Source organism: Pectinophora gossypiella, chromosome 14 (assembly GCF_024362695.1).
Source record: "Pectinophora gossypiella chromosome 14, ilPecGoss1.1, whole genome shotgun sequence".
Classification (NCBI taxonomy): domain Eukaryota; kingdom Metazoa; phylum Arthropoda; class Insecta; order Lepidoptera; family Gelechiidae; genus Pectinophora; species Pectinophora gossypiella.
Genome location: NC_065417.1, coordinates 4,297,593 through 4,320,480, shown reverse-complemented (window position 1 = coordinate 4,320,480; position 22,888 = coordinate 4,297,593). Strand labels below are relative to the sequence as shown.

The window sequence follows — 22,888 nt, the reverse complement described above, 5'->3', positions numbered from 1 at the left end:
TTATAAACAATTGTCACTTTATGTAAAATAATTACTACATACAAATAATAACATGCAGATAAGCATGAAATTAAACATGCTAAAGGCGAATGCACGGATCTATGTAGAGCTTATTCCGCCTACCAACACACTTGATGCGTCTTTTGAAAAAAAAAAACGTAGGTAGTATTTTGCGTGCAATTCTTTTTCCTGTAGAATAATTATATTATAGTAAGAGCTCGGTGGCGCAGCGGTAAACGCGCTCGGTCTGCAATTGTTGAAGTTAAGCAACTTTCGCAAAGGCCGGTCATAGGATGGGAACCACAAAAAAAAAGTTTTTATCTCGAGCTCCGCCGTGCTTCGGAAGGCACGTTAAGCCGTTAGTCCCCGCTGCATTAGCAGTCGTCAATAACCATCAATCCGCACGGGGCCCGCGTGATGGTTTAAGGCCCGATCTCCCTATTCATCCATAGGGACGGCCCGTGCCCCAGCAGTGGGGACGTTAATGGGCTAATTATATAGTCACGTTATAGTGAAAACCACATAAGCGCCTGTTACAAAAATCACTTTCAGATGTGATTTTTGTTAACAAAACCTTCACCCTAATTTATTTTTTACCCAGACTTTCCAGGCCACGTTCCCCAAAAATCAGATAGATGGCGCTGTACAGATTTAACGTGATAATTACCTATTTTCTCATTGCTCGGGTATATAATTATTCAAAAATATAATGTAATGGCAGAACATACGTAACTTCGTCACGTCCAACTAGGCGTTTAAGTGTTCTGAATCTGACCTGGTCCAAACGAACCCATTACACTAGCGGCATTGCCCCGTTGCACAGCCACAGACAGGCGTTGGACCAGGTAAGACGCAGACCTAGGGTCACCCCCTCTGACTTTGAGTCTCCGGCCGATCTCCCTGATCAATTCCCTCGCCTCACTACCCCAAGGACCAGATACATATAGAGACATATAAAGCAATAGAAATATTTGGATCAGATATACATGTATAGAATTATGTTGCTACCTACTTATATTGCTTCTCATTATTTTGAACAGAATTATAATGGGTGGAAGATGTATTGTACCTGGGTGTTATAACAAGGGTCATCATTTATAGCCAAAAACAAAGATAATATTATTATTATTAAAAATAAGTACAGTACTTAATACATTTTTTTACAATTGACGGTGCAACAAAAACCAACTTTGGTTCTAAAAAAATTAAAATTGAAAAAAAAAAATGAAAAAAAAAATTCAAATTCTTATTCTTAAATAGAAGATTAAACGAAGGCAAATTTGTACAGCGCCTTTCAGGCAAATTTGTAATTTATTTTGGAGAACATAGCCTGGAACGTCCCTCATTGAAAGAAATCGATATTTTTTGAACAAAGTGATTTTTCAAAAAGGCGTTACGTAGTTTTTACTATGAAGCGACGATATACAAAACATAACAAAAAAAAATTGCGGTAAAAACATGGATATTGACCTCTGGATATATATACCAATCAAAAGTTTACAGTAGACGCTCATCTTGGTGTGTTGGTAGCTCTGGAACCATTGTGCTCATTAAAAACCACCGTTCTACAGTACATTTGAGTTAAAATATAAATATGTAATCGGCATAAAATAAGTACAATATAAATACAGAAAATTATAGGCTCTGTACAATTAAAAACCTTTGGTATACAATAGATAAATGACATACTTTTTTCAAAATGTCAAAACGAAATTTCTCTTTGGAGTTTGTATGGAAATACTGTACTGTGACGTCATCAATAAAAGCGGTCAAACGTCGTACTCATTGTTATTTAATTGATAAATAACATTCGAAAATAAAATGAGATTGCTTTTCTATTTCTAGATTAGTATTTTATAATTTAACTTCGACCCAATCAAGTACCCTATTTGTTTCAAATTATGAAACAGCGTCAAAAAGAAACAAATTGTAAATATTCTTTATTTAGCCTTACTTAAGTTTTAAATTGTACAGAGCCATCAAGTTAATAATATATAAATTACATCATCATCATTAATTGAACGAGCCATGTCAGGGGGCCTTTGGCGGCTCAATAATAACACTAACACCAGGGTTGATGAGGTTTGTAAACCACCTCACAACCGACACGATAGAAGAAGATTAACTAAAGAGCCACGCTCTTGTCCGTGTAATATTCTCCATTCTTGCCTGTACAAGGCCAATTCTTTGACTTCTTCATAAGACATGACGATAAATTACAAACTTATAATATCATCATCTCCCTAGCGTTATTCTGTTTTCCCGGGGTCCGCTTACGTAACCTGAAGATTTGACAGGTCCGGGTTTTTCACAGAAACGACTAACTGACCTTCTGACCCGCGAAGGGGAACCAGCCCAAGACAGGTTAGGTCGAATACCACAGAAACGCATTTCCCGGGAATGTGGGTTTCCTCACGATGTATTCCTTCACCGCTGAGCACTTGACATACTTACAATATATTATATGGAATACAGACTACCCGTAACTGATGCAGATCTATGTCCAAATTTGGACTAATATTGGTAGATGATATTTATTTATATATTACTTTCATATTAATTAAATTAAAATTACGATTTATTTGTGATCTGCACAATAAAATAGTTTTTAAGTTGACTAAGTTCAGATAGGTATGTTGGTCAAGATATCTTAAAGCGTAGATAGGTACATATACATTATTTAGAGCAACATGTATCTTCATTTAAAAAACCTACTAACTGAAGGTAATTAATAATGTACTTTTTGGCTGTTTTATTAAAACGAAACGATTTGCATATCACAATATCGTTTTGACCGATTTATTTATCAACTTCTTGTGCACTTATATACGGCAATGTTTCAAGAAATCGTTTATCCAAGAACATTTCTCTCTCTTTCCTGATCCTATTATTGTTGGGATATAGGGCTCGAATAAGATTTCCACTCCTCGCGATTTTTTGCACCCTCTGTAGCTTGCTCCCATGACATGCCGAGAGCTTGAAATTCCCGGTCAACCGAGCGTCGCCAGGTCTTTTCGACCCCTTTGCGTTTCATGTTTGTTGGAGAGCACAACTACTGAATAAAAAACCTTCCAGACAAGTGAAAGTGACTTCGCGTCAAGAGAGCCGATATTATATACGTATACAGTACACGAATATTTTTGTATGATTTCTCTTGAAATAAATTATATAGACAGTAGGTTTCTCAAACGACACTAAAGCGAAGAGAAAAGTATGACGATAATTTATGAAAGGGACTTGAAAAGGGGAATATTTATGTCATACATTGATATACTAGATTGTTATAAATACTTAGGTAATTTTGTATAAAGTTCGACAGTATATAATGCTAATGTCAATATTGTCAAATATTATTCCTATAAAGTACATTGTAAAGAAGATTGCATTAAATATATTTGCTTGTGATGTAACGTGTTTTGAACAAATAATTTCATTAATAAATAAAAAGAAACACAACACTACCACACAACCAACAATAACATTAAAAACATTTGATAAAATCTAAACTTAAATATTTTAGTAATTATGTAAAATTAAATAACTAAATCTAATAACACAGTTGTCATTAAATAAAAATTCTACATCCCTGTTTTTTTTAAATATTACTTGTAAATATGACTTGAATACGTTTAGTAGACATTAAAATAAACAATCATAAATGTAAAATTGGATCCACTTATTTTTTCCGATTGTTCGTGATGTTGCTATTTGCATATTCGGTTTTTTATTGTAAACCCTTTTCGGAACGCAGCCAAATCGTAATTCGTAATTCGTGAAATACATGATATATAATAGTATTATACGGTTTTATACGATACGTACACCAATTCGTAACATCCGAGTAAAGCGTTATGTAACACGGAATTAATTGCATGATTCACGTTGAATACAATATACAGGTTATTTACCTGTATAAATGAAGATTAGCTAGGATGAAATTGTGCCCGTCTAGGACTTCGTAGTGTTTGGGATCATCTGAAACAAACAGGAGGAAATAAAAAATTACAAATCATTGAAATAGACAAAGTTCGTAATAATAAACTTAAGTGGGTAACTGCCCGTATGCTGCTCTCTTGTGTCACCATGAAATGGTCTACGTAGGTCAGTGATCGGTGGGCTCACAGCTCAAATTTGGTTAGGAAAATAAGATCAAATCAAATCAAATATACTTTATTGCACAGAACTAAATTTCAAGGGTTAGGGTTGAGATAAAACCCTACTTTAGTTGCCTATACGTAGTATTATTCCTTATTTGGCACGAGAGAAGAACATGAAATGTTTCATAGGATCGTATTATTTTAGAGGGTCATCTGTATGTGGTCCCCGTATTTCCGAATGTGTGCCTGTGCCTCCCACACCATGACAACTACAACCGCTGAATGAGGGAAATCATCGCCCACACCAGCAGCGGGGTCGGTATTGGAGTCCTGTTTACATGCGCAAAGTGATAAAATTTTGTCACGGTTATTTTATCGATTCTGGCGATATAATTATGTCGTTTTGTCGATATGTGAACCCAAATAAGTCACGTCGTTCTGTCAAAATACAAACAAAATCACGTGACACGCATGTTAGGGAAAAAACAAACTTATCGATATCGACAAGATTTATTGAATCGATGGTGTTTGTTGTCTCGAGCTGATTGGCCGCCTCTATGGGTAATCAGGTCGTCAGGATCGTATATTACGTCCTTTGGGCGTTAATAATTTTCAGTACCGTCCGTAAGCGGGATGTATTCGGAAGCCGCAACTACCAGGGGATTTGGGTGGTGCGGAAGTTAATTTGAGCCATTGGACAATAGTGCACTAACCGCTTGTCATGTACGAGCAGAGCGGCGAGTTCAGCGACGCGGTCCCTGTGCTCCCGCATGTACGCTTGCGCCTCCCACAGCATGGTGACTAGTTTTTCATCGCATCTCTCGTCCATGGCCACGTCGCGAGACATGCGCGGTGAGAACCGGTAGTAGGGGACGCCTAGCGTGCTACACCACGCCCGTGCGCGCTCCACCACGCGCCCGTCGGATTGGGTGGCCTGTTAGAAAAAGATCTTATTAAGTTATATTTCTTCAAAATCAAATAAAAAATAAATCATAACCACTTTTAGTTGTCCCTTCTACCCGTTCTGTTTGTGTGTGCAATAAAGTGTTTATTCATTCATTTATAACATAAGATCACGACTATATCCCAATTGGGGTAGTCAGAGGTACGTACACCTCACCGTTTCTGTTAGACCAACGTGATAGGTGGTAAGCCGTGTCGTAAAAAACACAACTGTACTTTATTGCACTCAAACAGAACATACATAATTAAAACACATAATAACGGGTTCTTACCGCGTTTAAATCAGGGATAAGAGACTCCTCTTATGTGTTTTAATTATGATACTAACCGCGTAAACTTAAAACAATGTATAGAACATACATAGATACTTGGCTTTCGGGATATGTGCCTGGTTGATGGCAATATCCCCCCCCCCACGGGTTCTTACCGCGTTTAAATCAGGGATAAGAGACTCCTCTTATGTGTTTTAATTATGATACTAACCGCGTAAACTTAAAACAATGTATAGAACATACATAGATACTTGGCTTTCGGGATATGTGCCTGGTTGATGGCAATATCCCCCCCCCCCCCCCCTATTAAACTTAAACATAACTGGCTAGGAGTGGGGGTATATACTATACACCACTGGCTAACCCTCCGGGGATACAAGCGTGATGTTGTGTTGTTATGTCTTTATGATTGACATGTTTGCAATAAGGAATAAACAATGAAAGTTCGCTATTAATTACCTGGTCGACAAGAAGGCTTCCAATAGCCGTCAAACCCATGGCCAGCCTAGCTGTGTCCCACAAGCTCTCAGGTTTGAACACGTCTATGTCTTTTAGTTTCGTCACTGGTATTAGCCCTGTAATAAATATTAAAATCACATGCATAAAACATAAACAGAAAATTACTATCTCCCCAGCTTTATCACGTTTTTCACAGGGTCCGCTTACCTAACCTGAAGATTTGACAGGTCCGGTTTTTTACAGAAGCGACTGCCTGTCTGACCTTCCAAATCGCTAAAAGAAAACCAGCCCAAAACAGGTAAGGTCACATACCTCCGAAAATGCATTTCTCGTGTAAGGTCAATTCTAATCGAGTAAAATCTTACGTGAGATTGCAACACTGGCCGGAATTAGAAATACGGTTAAAAAGAAAAATGTTGGTAGACGGGGAATTGTTTTGGGGTTTTGTCATGGATGTTTATAAAATTGGATAAGAGGCTTAAGAGAATTATGTTTAAAGAAGAGGAATGAATATGTTGATAAATATAGAAGGTGAGTTTTATTATATTTCAGAAGTGGGATGGGTAAGCTCACTAGCTATTAAAACCGCTTGATATACATTTTACTGGTGGAATTCTAACGAGTGCATGAACTGTTACAACGATTACTTATTGTTTTGTTTATAAATAAGGGAAAAAGCGCTACAAGAGCACATTTTTAAAGATATAGGATATATAGTTTTAAGACGTGATATATACCTTTGTATTTCGAGTTTCAGATCATGTCACACGATGATAAGATGTTTGGGCAACGACGTTTGGTTACGCCAGAAAAAAGTGATCAGCGACGCACCCATGGCCTGAACCGGCGAAGCCGTAGTACTACCAGGCGGGAAGGCAAAGAAATTCGCAGTCGAAGCCGCTCGCGAGTTCTTTTGGACCAAGAATGGAAGCTTCATCGCGAGAAGGAAAGGGTGCGGATTCGTGAAGACGAGCTACGGAGGGAGTGCAGCCGATTGAGGACGAGCGACTTGTGTTCTCCGCGGCAGCAGTTCACAGGAAGGATATTTTAATAATAGGGAACTTGCGAGAATGGATGGGTTCGCAAGTAATAATTCTAGTTGTAAGAATGGATTGGTTTATAACTAGAATCTGTTGTACAATGGTCTATGAGAATGGATGGGTTCATAGCCATTAAAAAGGAGGATTTATTTTATTTTAAGGATATTTTAATAATAGGGAACTTGCGAGAATGGATGGGTTCGCAAGTAACAATTCTAGTTGTAAGAATGGATTGGTTTATAACTAGAATATGTTGTACGATGGGCTATGAGAATTGATGGGTTCATAGCCATTAAAAAGGAGGATTTATTTTATTTTGGAGGATTGTTATATTTAATAAGTATTTAATGTTGAGCATGTTTTCTTTTTCAATTTTATTGTAACTATTTAGTTGAATTTATCCACCGACCGAGTGTAAGGTCATTTAAATTTAGATATAGTGCATGAGGACATGCACTGTGTCAGGATGGACGAGTGTAAGGTCAATTCTAATCGAGTAAAATCTTACGTGAGATTGCAACACTGGCCGGAATTAGAAATACGGTTAAAAAGAAAAATGTTGGTAGACGGGGAATTGTTTTGGGGTTTTGTCATGGATGTTTATAAAATTGGATAAGAGGCTTAAGAGAATTATGTTTAAAGAAGAGGAATGAATATGTTGATAAATATAGAAGGTGAGTTTTATTATACTCGGGAATGTGGGTTTCCTCGCGATGTTATCCTTCACCGCTGAGCACGTGATAATAATTTATGATCCAAACATGTATTCGATAACAAATACGATAATCAATGGTTAGGCCTGTGCTGGATTCGAACCTGCGACTTCGAAGTGAGACGCAAGCGTGCCACCACCAACCCCCAACCACCAACCAACCCACCAACCAACCCACCAACCAACCAACCAATAACCCACCAATCAACCAACCCCACCCGTAACCCACGTAACTGGTAGCCCAGTTGGTAAAACGCGTGAAGGGAAATTCCACTTGATATAAACTCAGAATCATGGCCTGAATCATCCCTCAAAGTTTTCGTCACTAACACCCTGTATAACCAACCTGTTCCACACGACACAACGACCTTCAAGCTGGTCAGTTTAGCCTCTTCCTCCCGACCGGTCGCTCGTAGCGCCAATCGCAACTCTGCTAGCTCAGTCAGTACGTCCAAAGTAGGGTTGTTGCCCATCAAACCGCCGTCCAGGTACCTGAGATGAATAGAAAATAGTCTTCAACCCTGGTGTCAGGGTTATTATTTAGCCGATAGATCATGTAACGATTACTCACTTACATCAGTAAATAGTAACCGATACCAACGGCTTAACGTGCCTTCCGAAGCACGGATCATCTTACTTTCGGACAATCATGTCATCAGCCTGTAACTGTGATTTTTGTGATATGTCCTTACCGGGATTCGAACTCGGAACCTCCGGATCGTGAGCCCAACCCTGGCCAATAGTGGCCGTTGAATAGAAAGTATATAGAAAAAATATATAAAATATATACATATAGATAAGGCGCTATTATCGAACTAAAAATAGTCGAACACATCAAGAAATTATCAATTCTAAGATCTGGCCAAGACATTTGTATGTTGAATTTCCCGACTTGTCAGGAGTCATTGTTTGCAAGTGTCTGGTAAGAGGCGAGGCGCACGTTACCTGCCGGAGGCGCGGAAGTACGAGGGCGCGGCGCCGGTGGCCCGCGCGGCCTGCCACACCAGCTGTTCCCCAGGGGGCGGCGGCTCGGGCAGCGCCACCACCGTCACGTTGTCGCCTGCCTCCGCGCGCGGACCTGCACCAATATTGCATACCATACAGAGTATAATGAGAGAAGAAGGAAATTATTAATGTAAATACGCTGCGTTTAAGACAGTCATATGAGGACATCGTTGAATGAGGGACTTTCCAGGCTACGACCCCAAAAACAATATAGATGGCGCTGTATTATGTATACTTTAACCCCTTGGCATACTATCTACCTTTGACTAATACTTTCATATTTTTCGTAATCCCTTAATTCATATATTTTCTTCATAATTTATATTTGCTTATTTTCTTATTTATTGTAAGTAAATCCCGACACTTTTTGTTGGCACGATAGTTCAAAGTATTTATAAGCGTAACTTAGGTACTGGCAGAATATCAGTGTTGCTAAGAGTGGTATTTCTACTATCCTTCGCAAAAACATGCTGAGTCAGTCCCTTTTCCCTGGCAGTGTATTTTTGATTTGTATACTTATCTTTATCTTCTCTACTATTGTACTGCACTGTTTTGGGAATAAAGTTATTCTATTCTATTCTAAAAAAAATCTTTCGTTTTTGATGTTTAATACTAACTTGCTGTCCCGTTATGCAAGTTGAGGATCTCCTGCGCAGACTGGTAGTTCCTGAAGATGTGAAGGTCCACCGGCTTGCGGTCAGCCAGCACTGCCAAGATCATCAGCTTCGGGTGTTGGATGTCCGCCATCACTGTCTCTGTGCCTGTTAATGAAGGTAGAATAAGAATTAATACTACGTATAGAACGGCTACTCGCCGCTCCCCACTAGCGTCTGAGCTAGGTTTACCTCATCTCATAGGTCTTACTTTAGTCTTCAATCGTATGGCGTCAGACGTCACACACACAGATGCGAGTGTACGATAACGTCAATGTGTAATGTCTGTGTAAAACGATGTTTTATATGAAGTGTCCGGGAGGTGAGTGAAAATCTGAGTTAACGTAAGGTCAAGAGGGTAAGCTATTACAACCCGCTTTAAAGCACCATGTTACATACATACATAAACTCACGCCTATTTCCCACCGGGGTAAGCAGAGATTATGGAATTCCATTTTTTTCGATCCTGACATACTTCTCTTGCTTCCTCCACATTCAGCAATCGTTCAGAGTAAATCGTACCACTACCAAGCACCATGCTAAGATATTCTTATAAGAACTCAAACTTGCAAGATTTAACCCAGTTCAGAAATACCTACAATATTTTGATGGAATAACGTGCATAAATATCAAAACATTAAAAAATTCAATCAACAAATAATTCTTACCCAAACACTCCTTCAAGATAGTCTCCAAAGCGTCAGACGGATAGGGCCTCATCCCGACAAAGGCGAACTCCTTCATTCTGAAGTACAGTCTCTGGCATTCTCTCAAGGTCTTCCCACAAGACAAGGCTAGCGCCAAAATGCCTCCAGTACTGGTCCCTGCTACCCAGTCGAAGCAATGGATGATGGGTTGGCCTACAACCTCTTCTAAGCTTATGAGGAGTTGCACGAGTACTAGTCCTCGAATACCGCCGCCGTCTAGGCAGAGAAGACTGTTAGGAAAGAAATAGTTTAGTCAATAAATATTATGATTGGCCAAGCACATTTTGACAACACTGAAAAAAAATGCTATATTACTGACGTCATGAAGAACAAACCAAATATCCCACGTAAGTTGATATTTGATCGTTACTGTAACGCAAACAACCTCTCCACTGACTCCACGGCCTGGCTGGTTGCCCTGCTGACAATATCTCCAGAACACACATTCAAAATTCCCACACCCTTCAAATTTCGTGTGACCCGTCATGTCCTTAGGGACGACCACCTCCGCTACGTGTGAGGGAGTGGAATTCTCTGTCGTCTTCTGTGGTTCCGATTGCATATAACCCGAGTTCTTTCAAAGCCAGAGTGAACAGGCACCTTCTGGGCGAGCTCGCTCCATCTTAGGCCTCATCAATGCCTTCAGCAAGTCTGGGGCCAAGAGCAAACCCATCGAAAGTAAAAAGAAAGTATATGTTGACATGCCAAATTTCATAATCAAGTTCGTAAGAATAGGGTGCCTATCCGCATTGGCTTAATCGCTACGCGTAAAATCAGCATCACTCACCGGCCTAGCTTCTGACTGGCGTCCATACAAGCGGCACGCTCCATAGCAGCGACGGAGAGCATCTGGCTGATGACGTCACGCGTGGCGGCGCCCGGGATGGCAGGCGGAGGCACCCCATTGTAGTCGCCGCGCGCCGAGCACCCCACGCCGCATTCCGCGACCTCTGGTGGGCATCTGTCACCAATAAGGTAATTTCCAACTATTCAAATCAGTTACTTTCTACTAAACGTCAAAACAAAACGTGAAAAAGCAATACGAAAGCAATACGTTTCTGTGACGTCACAGAAAAACGTGACAAAATGTCGCACTTATTATTAAAATTCATAAATAAGGTAAATAGAAAAAAGAAAACGTTTTTTGTCACCTTTAGATTTGTCTTTATTTAGTAATCGAATTTCATAATTTATCTTTGACCTAGGAAACTACCCAATAATGATAGTTATCAATCACAAGATTGATGCACCAGGGTTGATGAGGTTGGTACTCTACCTCACAACCCACACGATAGAAGAATCACAAGATTCTAAGCATACTTTATATAACACACAGCTGGCGAGGAGCGGGTGTACTAAACAACCCCTTCGCCTTTAGCTTCTCTGTTTACCCCTTCGGGGAAGCTATGTTATGTAATCATTTTATTCCCTTCCAAAAGACCACCATTTTACTAGAAGACGCCGCATGTAATCATTAGAAATAATTCTCAGAAAAAGAAAAATGTTACTGATAACGTATAGAAGAACAGACAGCGAAATAATTCATAATACGAATTGGCATAAATTGATGGAAAATCTACTTACCTTTTAGCACCAACCGCATGCAGAATATACAAGATCTTATCGTAATTACTATTCGACATATCTATTGGCGTCAAATGTCTCGCTGTAAAGCCCATATTGTTCACCGCTTCCAAATCAGCTCCAAAAACCACCAACGCTTGTACTATTGCTATATTCGATTGCTTCACGGCCAAATGAAGAGGTGTGTTGCCTTCTTTGTCTTGTATATTTAATTCTGCACCTCTTGATAACAAGGCAATGGCACACTCTAATCGGCCGCGTAATACGTGTACGTGTAAAGCAGTTCTATCGTCGAAGTTTAAAGCGTTCATGTCGCAATTTTTATCGACTAAAGCTTCTATGACTTCGCGCGATACTGCCCAATGGAGCGGTGTGCCACCATATTTCATGTCTTGTTGGTATAATTTAGGTCGGTTGTCTTCTAGGACGTCGCCTACTAGACCTGGAATTAAAATGGGTATTGGTTAGTGAAAGGAAGAGCACAATTTACGCAAGAATAGTTGATTAGCGTTTAGTTAGTCATGAAAGTACATGACAACTCAACAGAGACTGTTCATGGGGTTTGAACAAACTTTGATCGATTCATGAATACTACCATAGGTACTAACATATTTTATTCGTTTAATGATTGAGCTTGAAACTGGACCTGTCTAATCTTCAGGTTAGGTAAGCCTGTGAAAAATGAGATAACGCTAGGGAAATGATGATGATGATTACTTTGAGGGTTGTCACTGTCTCGTTTAGACTCTGTCAAAGTGGCACCCTGTTATACGGAGCGGAATGACGAGAGACGTGCAGGAGTCGAACAAACACAGCGGGCGAAAGAGCGAGAAGGAATAACGCTCTGACGCTCCTGGTGATTGGTCAATTCCTACCCATCTCCGATCCGCTTCAGTGGAAACAAACCCTACAGCTTATAGTAACTGGAACCTGTTTATACTGTCATAATTATCTTCTCTAATACAGAGTGATGTCCAGAGCCACGCTCTTGTCGGTGTAGCATTCTCCACCTCTACCACTACTCCACCGCTACTTTTTAGGGAAAAATAAGGCAGTGGTTTCCCTGTTGCCTTCCGTCCCGCAATGCTCTGTCTGTGTACGTAGGGAAAATTCTCTGAAATAAAGATTTATTGTTAAATATCTCACCGGGCAGAGAACTGGTGGAGCGCTTAGCAGCAGTGAGGTTGACGTCGGCCCCGGCAAGTATAAGGGCTCGTACACAGTCGGGCGCGTTGGCTAGACACGCCATGTGAAGCGGTGTGTACCCCTGCTTGTTGAACAGATTCAGCGATGTCGCTGTCTTGTTGGCTAGAGCCTGTAATAATTCATTTATTTGCAATAAAAATTAAACAGTTCACAGGTCAGCATTTAACATTTGGTCTACATTATTAGTTATTTAAATTATAACAATTGGGTCGTGTATTAGGTTTACGATAAATTATGAAATTCTGATTACTTAATAAAGACAAATCTACAACTAACGAGAACCATTTTCTTTTTTCTATTTAACTTATTTATGATTTTTAATCAAGAAAAACGTAATAAGTCCGACATTTTGTCACGTTTTTCAACGCACGTATGAAAAACCTAATCTATCCAATGAGAGATTTTCCAGGCTACGTTAATCGAAAACAATGTAGATGGCGCTGTAAAGATGTTCCTTCCTTTAACGTTCTAATTTCATGAATAACAAACAGACTTATGCATCTGTGATCTTTGTTTTTGGGTATAAATGACGACCCTTTTTATTACACCCAGGCACAATTAGATCTTCCACCCATTATTATTCTGATCAAAATAAAGAGAAGCAATAAAGATAGCAACATAATTCTATACATAATGTGATCCAAATATCAAGCAACAATTATATTTATCTATGCTTCTGCCATTACATTGTCATCATCACCAGCCCATTAACGTCCCCACTGCTGGGGCACGGGCCTTCCCTATGGATGGATAGGGAGATCGGGCCTTAAACCACCACGCGGGCCCAGTGCGAATTGGTGGTTATTAACGACTGCTAATGCAGCCGGGACCAACGGCTTAACGCGCCTTCCGAAGCACGGAGGAGCTCGAGATGAAAACTTTTTTTTGTGGTCACCCATCCTATGACCGGCCTTTGCGAAAGTTGCTTAACTTCAACAATCGCAGACCGAGCGCCATTACATTGTATTTTTGACTAATTATGTACACGAGTAATGAGAAAATGGTTAATTATCACGTTAAATCTGTACAACGCCATCTACACATTGTTTAAGTTTACGCGGTTATTGTCATAATTAAAACACATAGTAACGGGTTCTTACCACGTTTAAAATAGGGATCTACCTACTCCACTCCAATATCATCAGTCATCCCGTGATCATGGCACTTGCAACAGTGTCGAAATATCGGGAGTCTCATATCCCTACTTTAAACGCGGTAAGAACCCGTTATTATGTGTTTCAACGCCATCTATATTATTTTTGGGGAAGGTAACCTGGATCCCTCATTGAACGATGTCCCCTTATAACTGTCATAAACGCAACGGTACTTACATTAATAATTTCCTTATTACTGGCGGCGGCGTAGTGGAACACAGTATTACCTTCCAAGTCCACCTTGTCTAGAGAGCACTTCAGAGACACCAGGCTCTGTACCATGCGCACGTTGGCTGTTTTTACAGCAACCTGCAAAAATAGGTTAAGGTCATACATCATCATCATCAATTTAAGAGCCACGCTCTTGTCGGTGCAGCATTTTCCATGCTACTTTTTTAGGGAAAAATAGGGCAGTGGTTTCCCTCTTGCCTTCCGCCCCGCAGTACTCTGTCTGACGCGAGTGGGAAGGTCATACATAGACAAACAAAAATATCTTAAGTGCAGTTTTCACTAACACACTTGACTCAAACTTTATAGACGGCGATACAGCTCACCACCTATCACGTTGGTCTAACAGAAAGCTCGATGAGGCGTGGGTTGTTAGTTCATCTTGGGATGGATGTACCTCTATCCCCACAGGGATATAGTTGCAATAAAGACAAAAAAATAATCACTACGGTCTTAGCGTTTTACTATCTTAGGGTTTTCCCGTTTTTACAGGGTCCCCTTACATAAGGTTTGAGGTCGCAGGTTCGAACCAGCACAGGTCTAAACTAATTATTGTCGAATTTGTTTTCGAATTCATGTTTGGATCATAAATTATTATCACGTGCTCAGCGAATAACCCACATTTTCGAGAAATGCATTTTCGGAGGTATGGGGCCTAACCTGTATTGGGCTAGTTTTCCCTTCGCGGGTTGGAAGGACAGACAGGCAGTCGCTTCTGTAAAAAATCGGACCTGTTAAATCTTCAGGTTAGGTAAGCGGACCCTGTGAAAAACGGGATAATGCTAGGGAGATGATGACGGTGTCCGCTTACCTAACCTGAACATTTGTCCGGCATAGTTGTTTAGAAGCGACTTCCCGTCTGAGAAACTAGCCCAATCACAAGTTAGGTCACATATTTACACATTTGTCGCATAGTCAAAAAATTCACACGTCAAAAAGGACAAGAAAACCCGGGCCTCTGCAATGATTCTGAAAACAACATGTGCCATAGAGCGACATGGGAAAGGAAAACGAAGAAAGTGGATCCGACCATCAAGTGGGAATACGTATTAAGACCATTAGGGGGGAGACTTGGGGAGGGGGAGAGAGAGAAAGAGACAATAAGGTCTCAAAGTCAAAAAAAATCTAAAAACAATGCCAATTAAAAACAGCTATTGGCCCCGATTCCTACAGACACCTAATTTTATTTTAAGTTATGTCATGTTCTTATCCGCAGAAAAGAAAAGGGACGGATGACTAACAGCTGTTAATTTTAAAAAGAAATTAATAAACCAAATAGATATCTCGCTGGCGTGCAACCCGTTTGAAGTGTGCTGTCAACTTAATTCTGTCAGATTATTGGCCAATGTAAAATTTTTATAGGGTTGTTTCAGATTTCTGCCTAAAATTGACGTGTGTTCCATAAATTTTATGCTTGTCGATTACTCGTCCCTTTCCTTTTCGACGGGTAAGCAAACGACAGGTAAAACTTAAAATAAAATGAGATGATGTGTACAGGAATCAGCAGCATTATACTATAAGTTTTAATTTTCATACACACTTTCTCTCTACCCTTCAATGTTGCTGTGCCCACCAGGGTCTATGTTTTAGATCCTATGCCTACGTAGACTAGTAATGCAATAAATAATTGAGTATTAAATTGTAGGTATTTGTAGTCATGCAAGAAATATATTATTTTGTACTTCAAACGATACATAACTACCTTAGCTTCAACTTTGACCTTGCCAGCGCGAGCCACTTGGCGTCACGTTCCATAGCCGAGAAATAGTGGTCAATAAACAATGGGAAACATTCCAGCAGTAAAACAAAATCAAATCAAAATGTGATTATTCAAAAAGGTGCTTCTTTGGCTTTCTCTATAAGGGGACGTTATACAAAAATTCATACACGGTCGGCAATCCGTGTAACTGTGAGCGTGAGGTTATGTCTGTGTGTATGTATGGACGTCTAACATTTATGTATATCGTCATTAGTCATTAGTCATGGTCTCATTATGGCGTTGGACTTCGCTCTTATCACTTTAGTCACCTACATCTCTGTAAGTTGTCCCATATTCACACTACTAAGATATAGATTAGTATATCTATACTAATCTATATCATCTTACTTTTCTGAACAGTCATGTTTTGAGCCTGCTATGTCCTTTCCAAAAAAAGACAGTCTCACAAAGTGATTTCGACAATGTCCCCATCGGGTATCGAACCCGGACCTCCAGATCGTGAGCCCAACGCTCTAACTAGACCTCTGAGGCAGTTATATGTCTAAACATTTATGTCATTTATGTCTAAACATTTATGTATATCGTCATTAGTCATTAGTCATGGTCTCATTATGGCGTTGGACTTCGCTCTTATCACTTTAGTCACCTACATCTCTGTAAGTTGTCCCATATTCAAACTACTAAGATATAGATTAGTATAGATATTATATCTATACATATAAAACATATTATATAAAACATGACTGTTCAGAAAAGTAAGATGATTCCGTGCTTCGGAGGGCACGTAAAGCGGTTGGCCCCGCTATTAGCCGTAAACCACCGCCACCAACCCGCAGTGGAGCAGCGTGGTGGAATATGCTCCATACCCCCTCCGGTTGATTGAGGGTAGGTCTGTGCCCATCAGTGCGACGTAATATAGGCTGTTTATGTTATGTTATGTACATCAACAATTCCCATTATTCATACGGCCTGCTTATTTCACCTAAAGATTTATCAGGTCCGGTCTTGTACAGAAGCGACTGCCAGACTGAACTTCCAATCCGAAGGGAAACCCAGCCCAATACAGGCCAGATCAAATACATAAGATTACATTTCGGACCCCGTGAAAAACGGAATAAACGCTGAGGATGTAGTTAATTGAGTAGATAGATATCTACGTAAACAATTTCAAGAAAAAATAAAGGGTGTTAGTGACATCGTAACGAAAACTTTGAGGGATGGTTCAGATCACAATGATTAGTTGATATCAAGTGGAACTTTACGTCGCAAAAGTATGGAACTGAAAATTTTCATGAATGATCCACTTGGAAATTCCACTTGATATTAAACTCGGAATCCTTAGTCATAGTCGTGTCTGAAGATGCACTTATTACGCAATATTTGTATCGTGAATCATAATATCTTATGACGAAAATATTGACGCATGACCTAGTTCAAAAAAAACCACGTCCTTAACTAAATATTTTTTTATTATTATTATTATTTTAATCATAGTCCGAATCATCCCCTTCAATATTCGTTACGATGTCACTAACACTGTATGATTCATAACCGTAATCAGACCGCTGGCAATCAATTAAGAATAGAATGGGAATCTGTTTATATAGAGGGTGTATAAGACGCATTGTTTCATTGTTATGAAAGCGTCAGTTAATTACGTCAATCATTTTTATTAGTACCCACCTATTGCCTACATGCTAAGTGCGCCGATCTATGATAAGATAACTATGAAGAATTGTTATAAGTCGTTGCGAGCCACGAGAAAAGTGGTAGATCATAGAGAGACCACGGCATGGGCATTCTCAATAAAGTAGCAATATACAGGATGTTAGTGACATCGTAACGAAAACTTTGAGAGGTGATTCAGACCATCATCTAAGTTGATATCAAGTGCAATTTACCGTCGCAAAAGCATGGAACTGAAAATAAAATAATTAAAAAAAAACACTAAAATTTTCATGAACTTTCCGAAAGGAAATTCCACTTAAAAAAAAAGAAAAGAAAGGAAAACATTAAACAGTAGGACTAAGGCCCTGTGCTGGGAGGTTTTCTGGCCACGTCTTTCCCTCAGCTTTACAGATTCCGATGTGGTAGTAGTATTACAGCTAGTTACATAATATGTAATTTAATTTTTTGACGTTCAAAAAGCGCTAACTTTGTAAGCCAATTTTGAAAAATAAATATTTGTGTTTTTTTTTTTGAACTTGATATCCACTCAGAATCATGGTTTGAAGCATCCCGCTCAGTATTTGTTACGGTGTCATGAAAACCCATACGTACTTGTACGACTACGTACGTACATACATACCGTACCCTGTAGGGTGTATAGAATTGAGACGGAAAACGGAATATTTTGATTGTGGTACGTGTGGTTTTTCTTAAGAATATAGAATAAGTGGGTCGCTCATTTCGCCATTTACCTGTTTTGAATATTGTCAAGTCACAGTCTGACTTTTGATCATTGCTAAAAAAAATTCGTCCTATGTACAAATACGAATATAGGTGCATTATTTTAGCAAAGCTGCCTTGGACCTGCCACCAAGAGTGGATGTATACATATAAACATCTGCCTACCCTTTCGGGGAAGCAAACCAATAACAGGCGGTGCGTTGGTTTGTAGTCTTAGTCGTGGGTATTTAGTTGATCTTGCGATGGATACTCCTCTGACTCTGGCTACCCCAATTGGGATCAGTCATGAGCTTGTTATAATGTGTGTACATGTACAGTTGGCAATATTTAAAAGAATAGATAGGGTGTACTTACCATTATTGGTGTTGTTCCAGTTAGTGGATCAACCTCGTCGATGCGTTTCTGCACTTCCTCATCATTGAATAGTTCGTACTGGCCAAAATGCGCCACTATATGTGCTATTGACCAGGACTGATGCTCCGTTAAAAGATCGCATAATTTCTGAAGGCTCGGGACGGTGCACTAGAGATGAAAATAAATAGTCATAAAGTTTTTTTAAAGTAGATAATAATATAAGCAGCGATTGGGATAGGTAGTGACATTTGCAACTTTCTCTGAACATGGATATGCCTGCAAATCTTGAATCTCGAAACACAATATACAAATTATTACTAAACTTTTATTCTTATTTTGTATTGTTTTTTTGTTTAAGTATAATTATTAATTTACGTAATTGTCTGGATCAACAAACTAACACATTTATAATATTAGCAAGACTGTAGTTGTGATATCTCATACAGTTTACTTTTATTTACTACAAGAAGATAATATTACCTATAACATAACATAATCACGCAATTTCAAAAATCTCATGGTCATATCCACACATTCAGGGTTATTGACCCGATATGGCACTACCTATCCCAATCACTGAATATAAGGCATGTGACACATGAAGATGAGGTGCAAGTGAAATGATCTATATTGATAATAAAAAAAAATCTTACAACCTCCTTAAATAAATAAGATTATAAAAGCAAAAAGATGTTGTCAAAAAAATCAGTTTGTTTTATTAGCTATCACCCAAACCATTGTTAAAAAGAAGTACAAAGATATAATATATTTTTTCTACTCCTCTACTTTAATCTGGCATTTAAATAACCAAAAAGTCTAATTATAAGTACATACATAATTAAACTCTTTGAAAAAGTGTACGCTCTATGGCCTATAAAAGCATTGTTTACAAAGTGTAACTGTACTATAATGTCGCCAAAAAAGCATTGTTGTTGTTTTTTTTTTATGACCTGGAAACTGGCACCTTTACTTTGTTTGGTGCCATAGATATACTATAAAAAAAAGTATACATTTGCCGCCATTTTCCCGCGCGTTGGAAAATAAATTGGAAAATTTTTGTGTTTCGTTTAAAATTACGTCGTCGTAGAAAAAGTATTGTATGCAACGTTGTATAACTAGGTCAAAAAATGCTCGTGGCGTCTCTTATTGCGATGTTCGCCAAGGCTCACATCGCAACTCACGCCACTCGCATTTTTTGACCCTTCTTATACAACTGTTGCATAAAATACTATTATGTTATCTATACTGTCTTAGGTAAATAAATGATTAACTAAGATACCAACATAAAATACACCAAACATTGTAACATAAGGAATGTTAACCCCTAAATGTTAGTTATATAACATACACATATACTGCCCATATATGCCCCACTGCCGGGCACATCTCTCAGGATGGAGTATGGAGCATACTCCCCCATACAGGTTGGTTGAGTAAATATTATGAAGGTAGGTAGGTACCTACCTATATGTAAAATGGTATGATGAATGATTATGTAATGTTTATCATACTTTTTTACACTTACTTCTTTCGTGATCTTAATGTAGAGTGGAACTCTTTCTTTTAACACAATAAACCTTTCCTCGGCAATATCTTTATTTTCAGAGCGAAATAAACTGTAAGTTTCAGATAAATACAATGTAAAGATAAATAGAAATATAATATACAAAACATGTAGGTAGGTGGATTATTAAATTATTATTACTAGGCATGAAATCAATGTAAAAAATCATACTAACTATATTATCAATTACAATACTCTACATAGATAATAATTGAAATAGGTAATGTTAAATTCATTGAATAGGTAACTGGGTATTTATTTTAATGAATAAAACCAGATTCAAATCTTCACAATTCATGCATAGACCTTAACTGAACACACCAAGACTCATAAAAACTAATCATTCTAATGTTAAACTACAAATTGTTTACAAACTTTGAAAACAAATATCTACAAGAGCACACCAAATAAGCTGGGGCAAAAAACAAGGGCAAAAGCAACTAAATAATTATTTAGCCGGTAGTAAATGCCTGTAACTAAACATTTATCATAATAATATTGACTTACTGACCTGTACATCTGATGCAAGCTTTCTGTAAAGGGTTTATGTAGCACAATTTCGAAATATTTATCTTTGGAATTCTTACTGTCTGGCGGAATCTTTGGACCGTATAATAACATGGAATCTTCACGGTAATGTATCGGCCTTGAGAGGTAATTGTCAGACCGCACCTCCAGGACTTTAGTTGGTGACTCCTCGGTACCGAGAAGGCCACGGAAAACTGTAGAAATTATAGAAAAATAAATGAAAGACATGCAACAAAAAAAATGTTTTCATACGAAAATTATAATTTAACATAAAAGTATCCATACTTACATGAGTTCAACATGTTGTCGGTTGATTTGATATTCGCAGTCTGATTTAAAAAATATATAAATTCTAGTTATTAAGTTCTGAAATCTGACAGCATTTTTCTTCTTGCGACACAACACAACAGACGATACAGTACAGTATAGAGATGGCGATCTGAGATCGATTAATCGAAAAATCGATTTTTCGAGGCAGGAAAATCGATTTTTTAAATCGATATGTAGTACTGGATCGATTCATTGGATCGATACATCACCCTTTAAAATCGACATTCGATTTTTTTTGTTTTTGTATTAACCATACAATTAGTTGTAGGTGCCCGTATTACAAGAGTGCTGCCGGTTAATTACTCAAAAACTTACGAGATGGCTGTGTGTTTAGTTTCCTTCGCCTCACTTCTCTTCAATAGAAAAAAGTTACGTTTATAATCTGTGACTTTTTTTATCTGTTCTGTGATTGCGTCATCACATCATTCGATTAAAGATCGTTAATTATAACATTCGTCTTATTTTGAATAAAATTGATTAATACTTATAATGGCCCCGATTCCTGGAGACACCGTCTAATTTTATTTTAAGTTATATCTGTCATTTTCATATCCGTCGGAAAGGAAAGGGACGGATGATTCACAGCTCTTAATTTTAGGAAGAATGAGTAAATGAACGTGTCGGGTTATTGACTGATGTAAAATTTTTAGACGGTTGGTTTAGATTTGTGCTTAAAATTGACGTGTGTTCCATAAATTTTATGCTTGTCGATTACCCGTCCCTTTCCTTTTCGGCGGATAAGAAAATGACAGATATAACTTAAAATAAAATTAGATGGTATTTACAGGAATTAGCACCATTGTAATAGAAAATTGGAAAAAAGATCGATTTTTTGGAAATCGATATTTTAGATCTCGATTTTTTTGTGGATCGATTCATCAGGTCACGATTCGAATCGATTTAAAAATCGATCTTTTTTGGATTGGATCGCCATCCCTAGTACAGTACAGTACAGACGAAGATTTTCCTTTAGGTGTGACCAACTTTGTAAAACAAATTCTGCTATATCTAACTGTCAAAGTTACCGATGACGCGATGTTAAAAGAAGATTTGTGTAACTCAGTTTCTCTCTTGACAGATAGAATCCTATCCTAAGATCCCTAAGATAGGCCATATACATATTCACATTGACATAAAGATTACATGGAAGTTAAACATAGCTAACGTAAAGTGGGTGTATATACTGTACCCTCTGCCTGCCCCATTCAGGAATATAGGTGTGATGCTATCTTATGTTATGTAATAATTTACAAAGCCCGATCCCAAAACCTCGTACCCGATCAATCATGTAAAATAATATCAATAAATGAGGGATTTTCCAATATACGATCCCGACGAGCCGATTACTCTAGCCATAAAGGTAGCCAATCAGCTCGTGACACCAAACACTTCAGGACCCCGATACCGACCCGGCGTGGTGGACGATTGACCTCAATCAGCGCTTATCGCTATCGACCCACTAGGGTCGATTAATTCTTTCAAATATTTTTTATCTTAGACGACGCCGTGATCCGAGGTTCGCGCTCAACTGGGCACCCTCAGGCCTGTTGTCTTAAACGTTGTACCGGGTGAGAGCCTTCAGTGCTCCCCATTTGTCCGGCCAAGTAATTAATGCAAACCTACAATAAGTCACGTCAAAAAAAGGGATTTTCATTTTCTTTTTTTCCAGCTGCTGGATAGTGTAGTGCTGAACTTGGTACTACAAGGAACGAAACGTCAATTATTTGTGTTTTTCTTCGATGAAATTTTGAAAACTAAACAACATACATACATACATACATAAACTCACGCCCGCAATCCCAAATGGGGTGGGCAGAGCCACAAGAAATCAAAGACAACTTGCAGCCACCGTTGATACGAAGTCCTAAGATGGATATTATGAACCTTATGGTGATAAGGGATC

General features: G+C 38.6%; 1 protein-coding gene across 3 annotated transcripts in view; it reads right to left on the bottom strand.

Annotated features, from left to right (window-relative positions):
* LOC126372446 (85/88 kDa calcium-independent phospholipase A2) overlaps window positions 1-21,078 on the bottom strand; it is a 77,355-nt gene extending 56,277 nt beyond the window's left edge. For 2 of the 3 annotated variants that reach the window (XR_007567164.1, XR_007567163.1), the window contains exons 1-15: window positions 20,945-21,078; window positions 20,639-20,849; window positions 20,089-20,179; window positions 18,564-18,731; window positions 14,030-14,161; window positions 12,639-12,807; window positions 11,493-11,934; window positions 10,696-10,869; window positions 9,870-10,138; window positions 9,166-9,309; window positions 8,489-8,621; window positions 7,890-8,035; window positions 5,792-5,907; window positions 4,811-5,031; window positions 3,909-3,975 (exon numbers count right to left, since the gene is read on the bottom strand). Coding sequence is in view for 1 of the 3 variants with exons in the window: in XM_050018212.1 (XP_049874169.1) it covers window positions 3,972-3,975; window positions 4,811-5,031; window positions 5,792-5,907; window positions 7,890-8,035; window positions 8,489-8,621; window positions 9,166-9,309; window positions 9,870-10,138; window positions 10,696-10,869; window positions 11,493-11,934; window positions 12,639-12,807; window positions 14,030-14,161; window positions 18,564-18,731; window positions 20,089-20,179; window positions 20,639-20,849; window positions 20,945-20,957 (2,433 nt within the window). In the remaining 2 variants the exon portion in view is untranslated. Of the gene's footprint in view, window positions 1-691; window positions 3,976-4,810; window positions 5,032-5,791; window positions 5,908-7,889; window positions 8,036-8,488; window positions 8,622-9,165; window positions 9,310-9,869; window positions 10,139-10,695; window positions 10,870-11,492; window positions 11,935-12,638; window positions 12,808-14,029; window positions 14,162-18,563; window positions 18,732-20,088; window positions 20,180-20,638; window positions 20,850-20,944 lie in introns of those variants that run through there. The other variant, XM_050018212.1, reaches the window with a different exon arrangement.
* Between the last annotated feature and the right edge of the window lie 1,810 nt (window positions 21,079-22,888).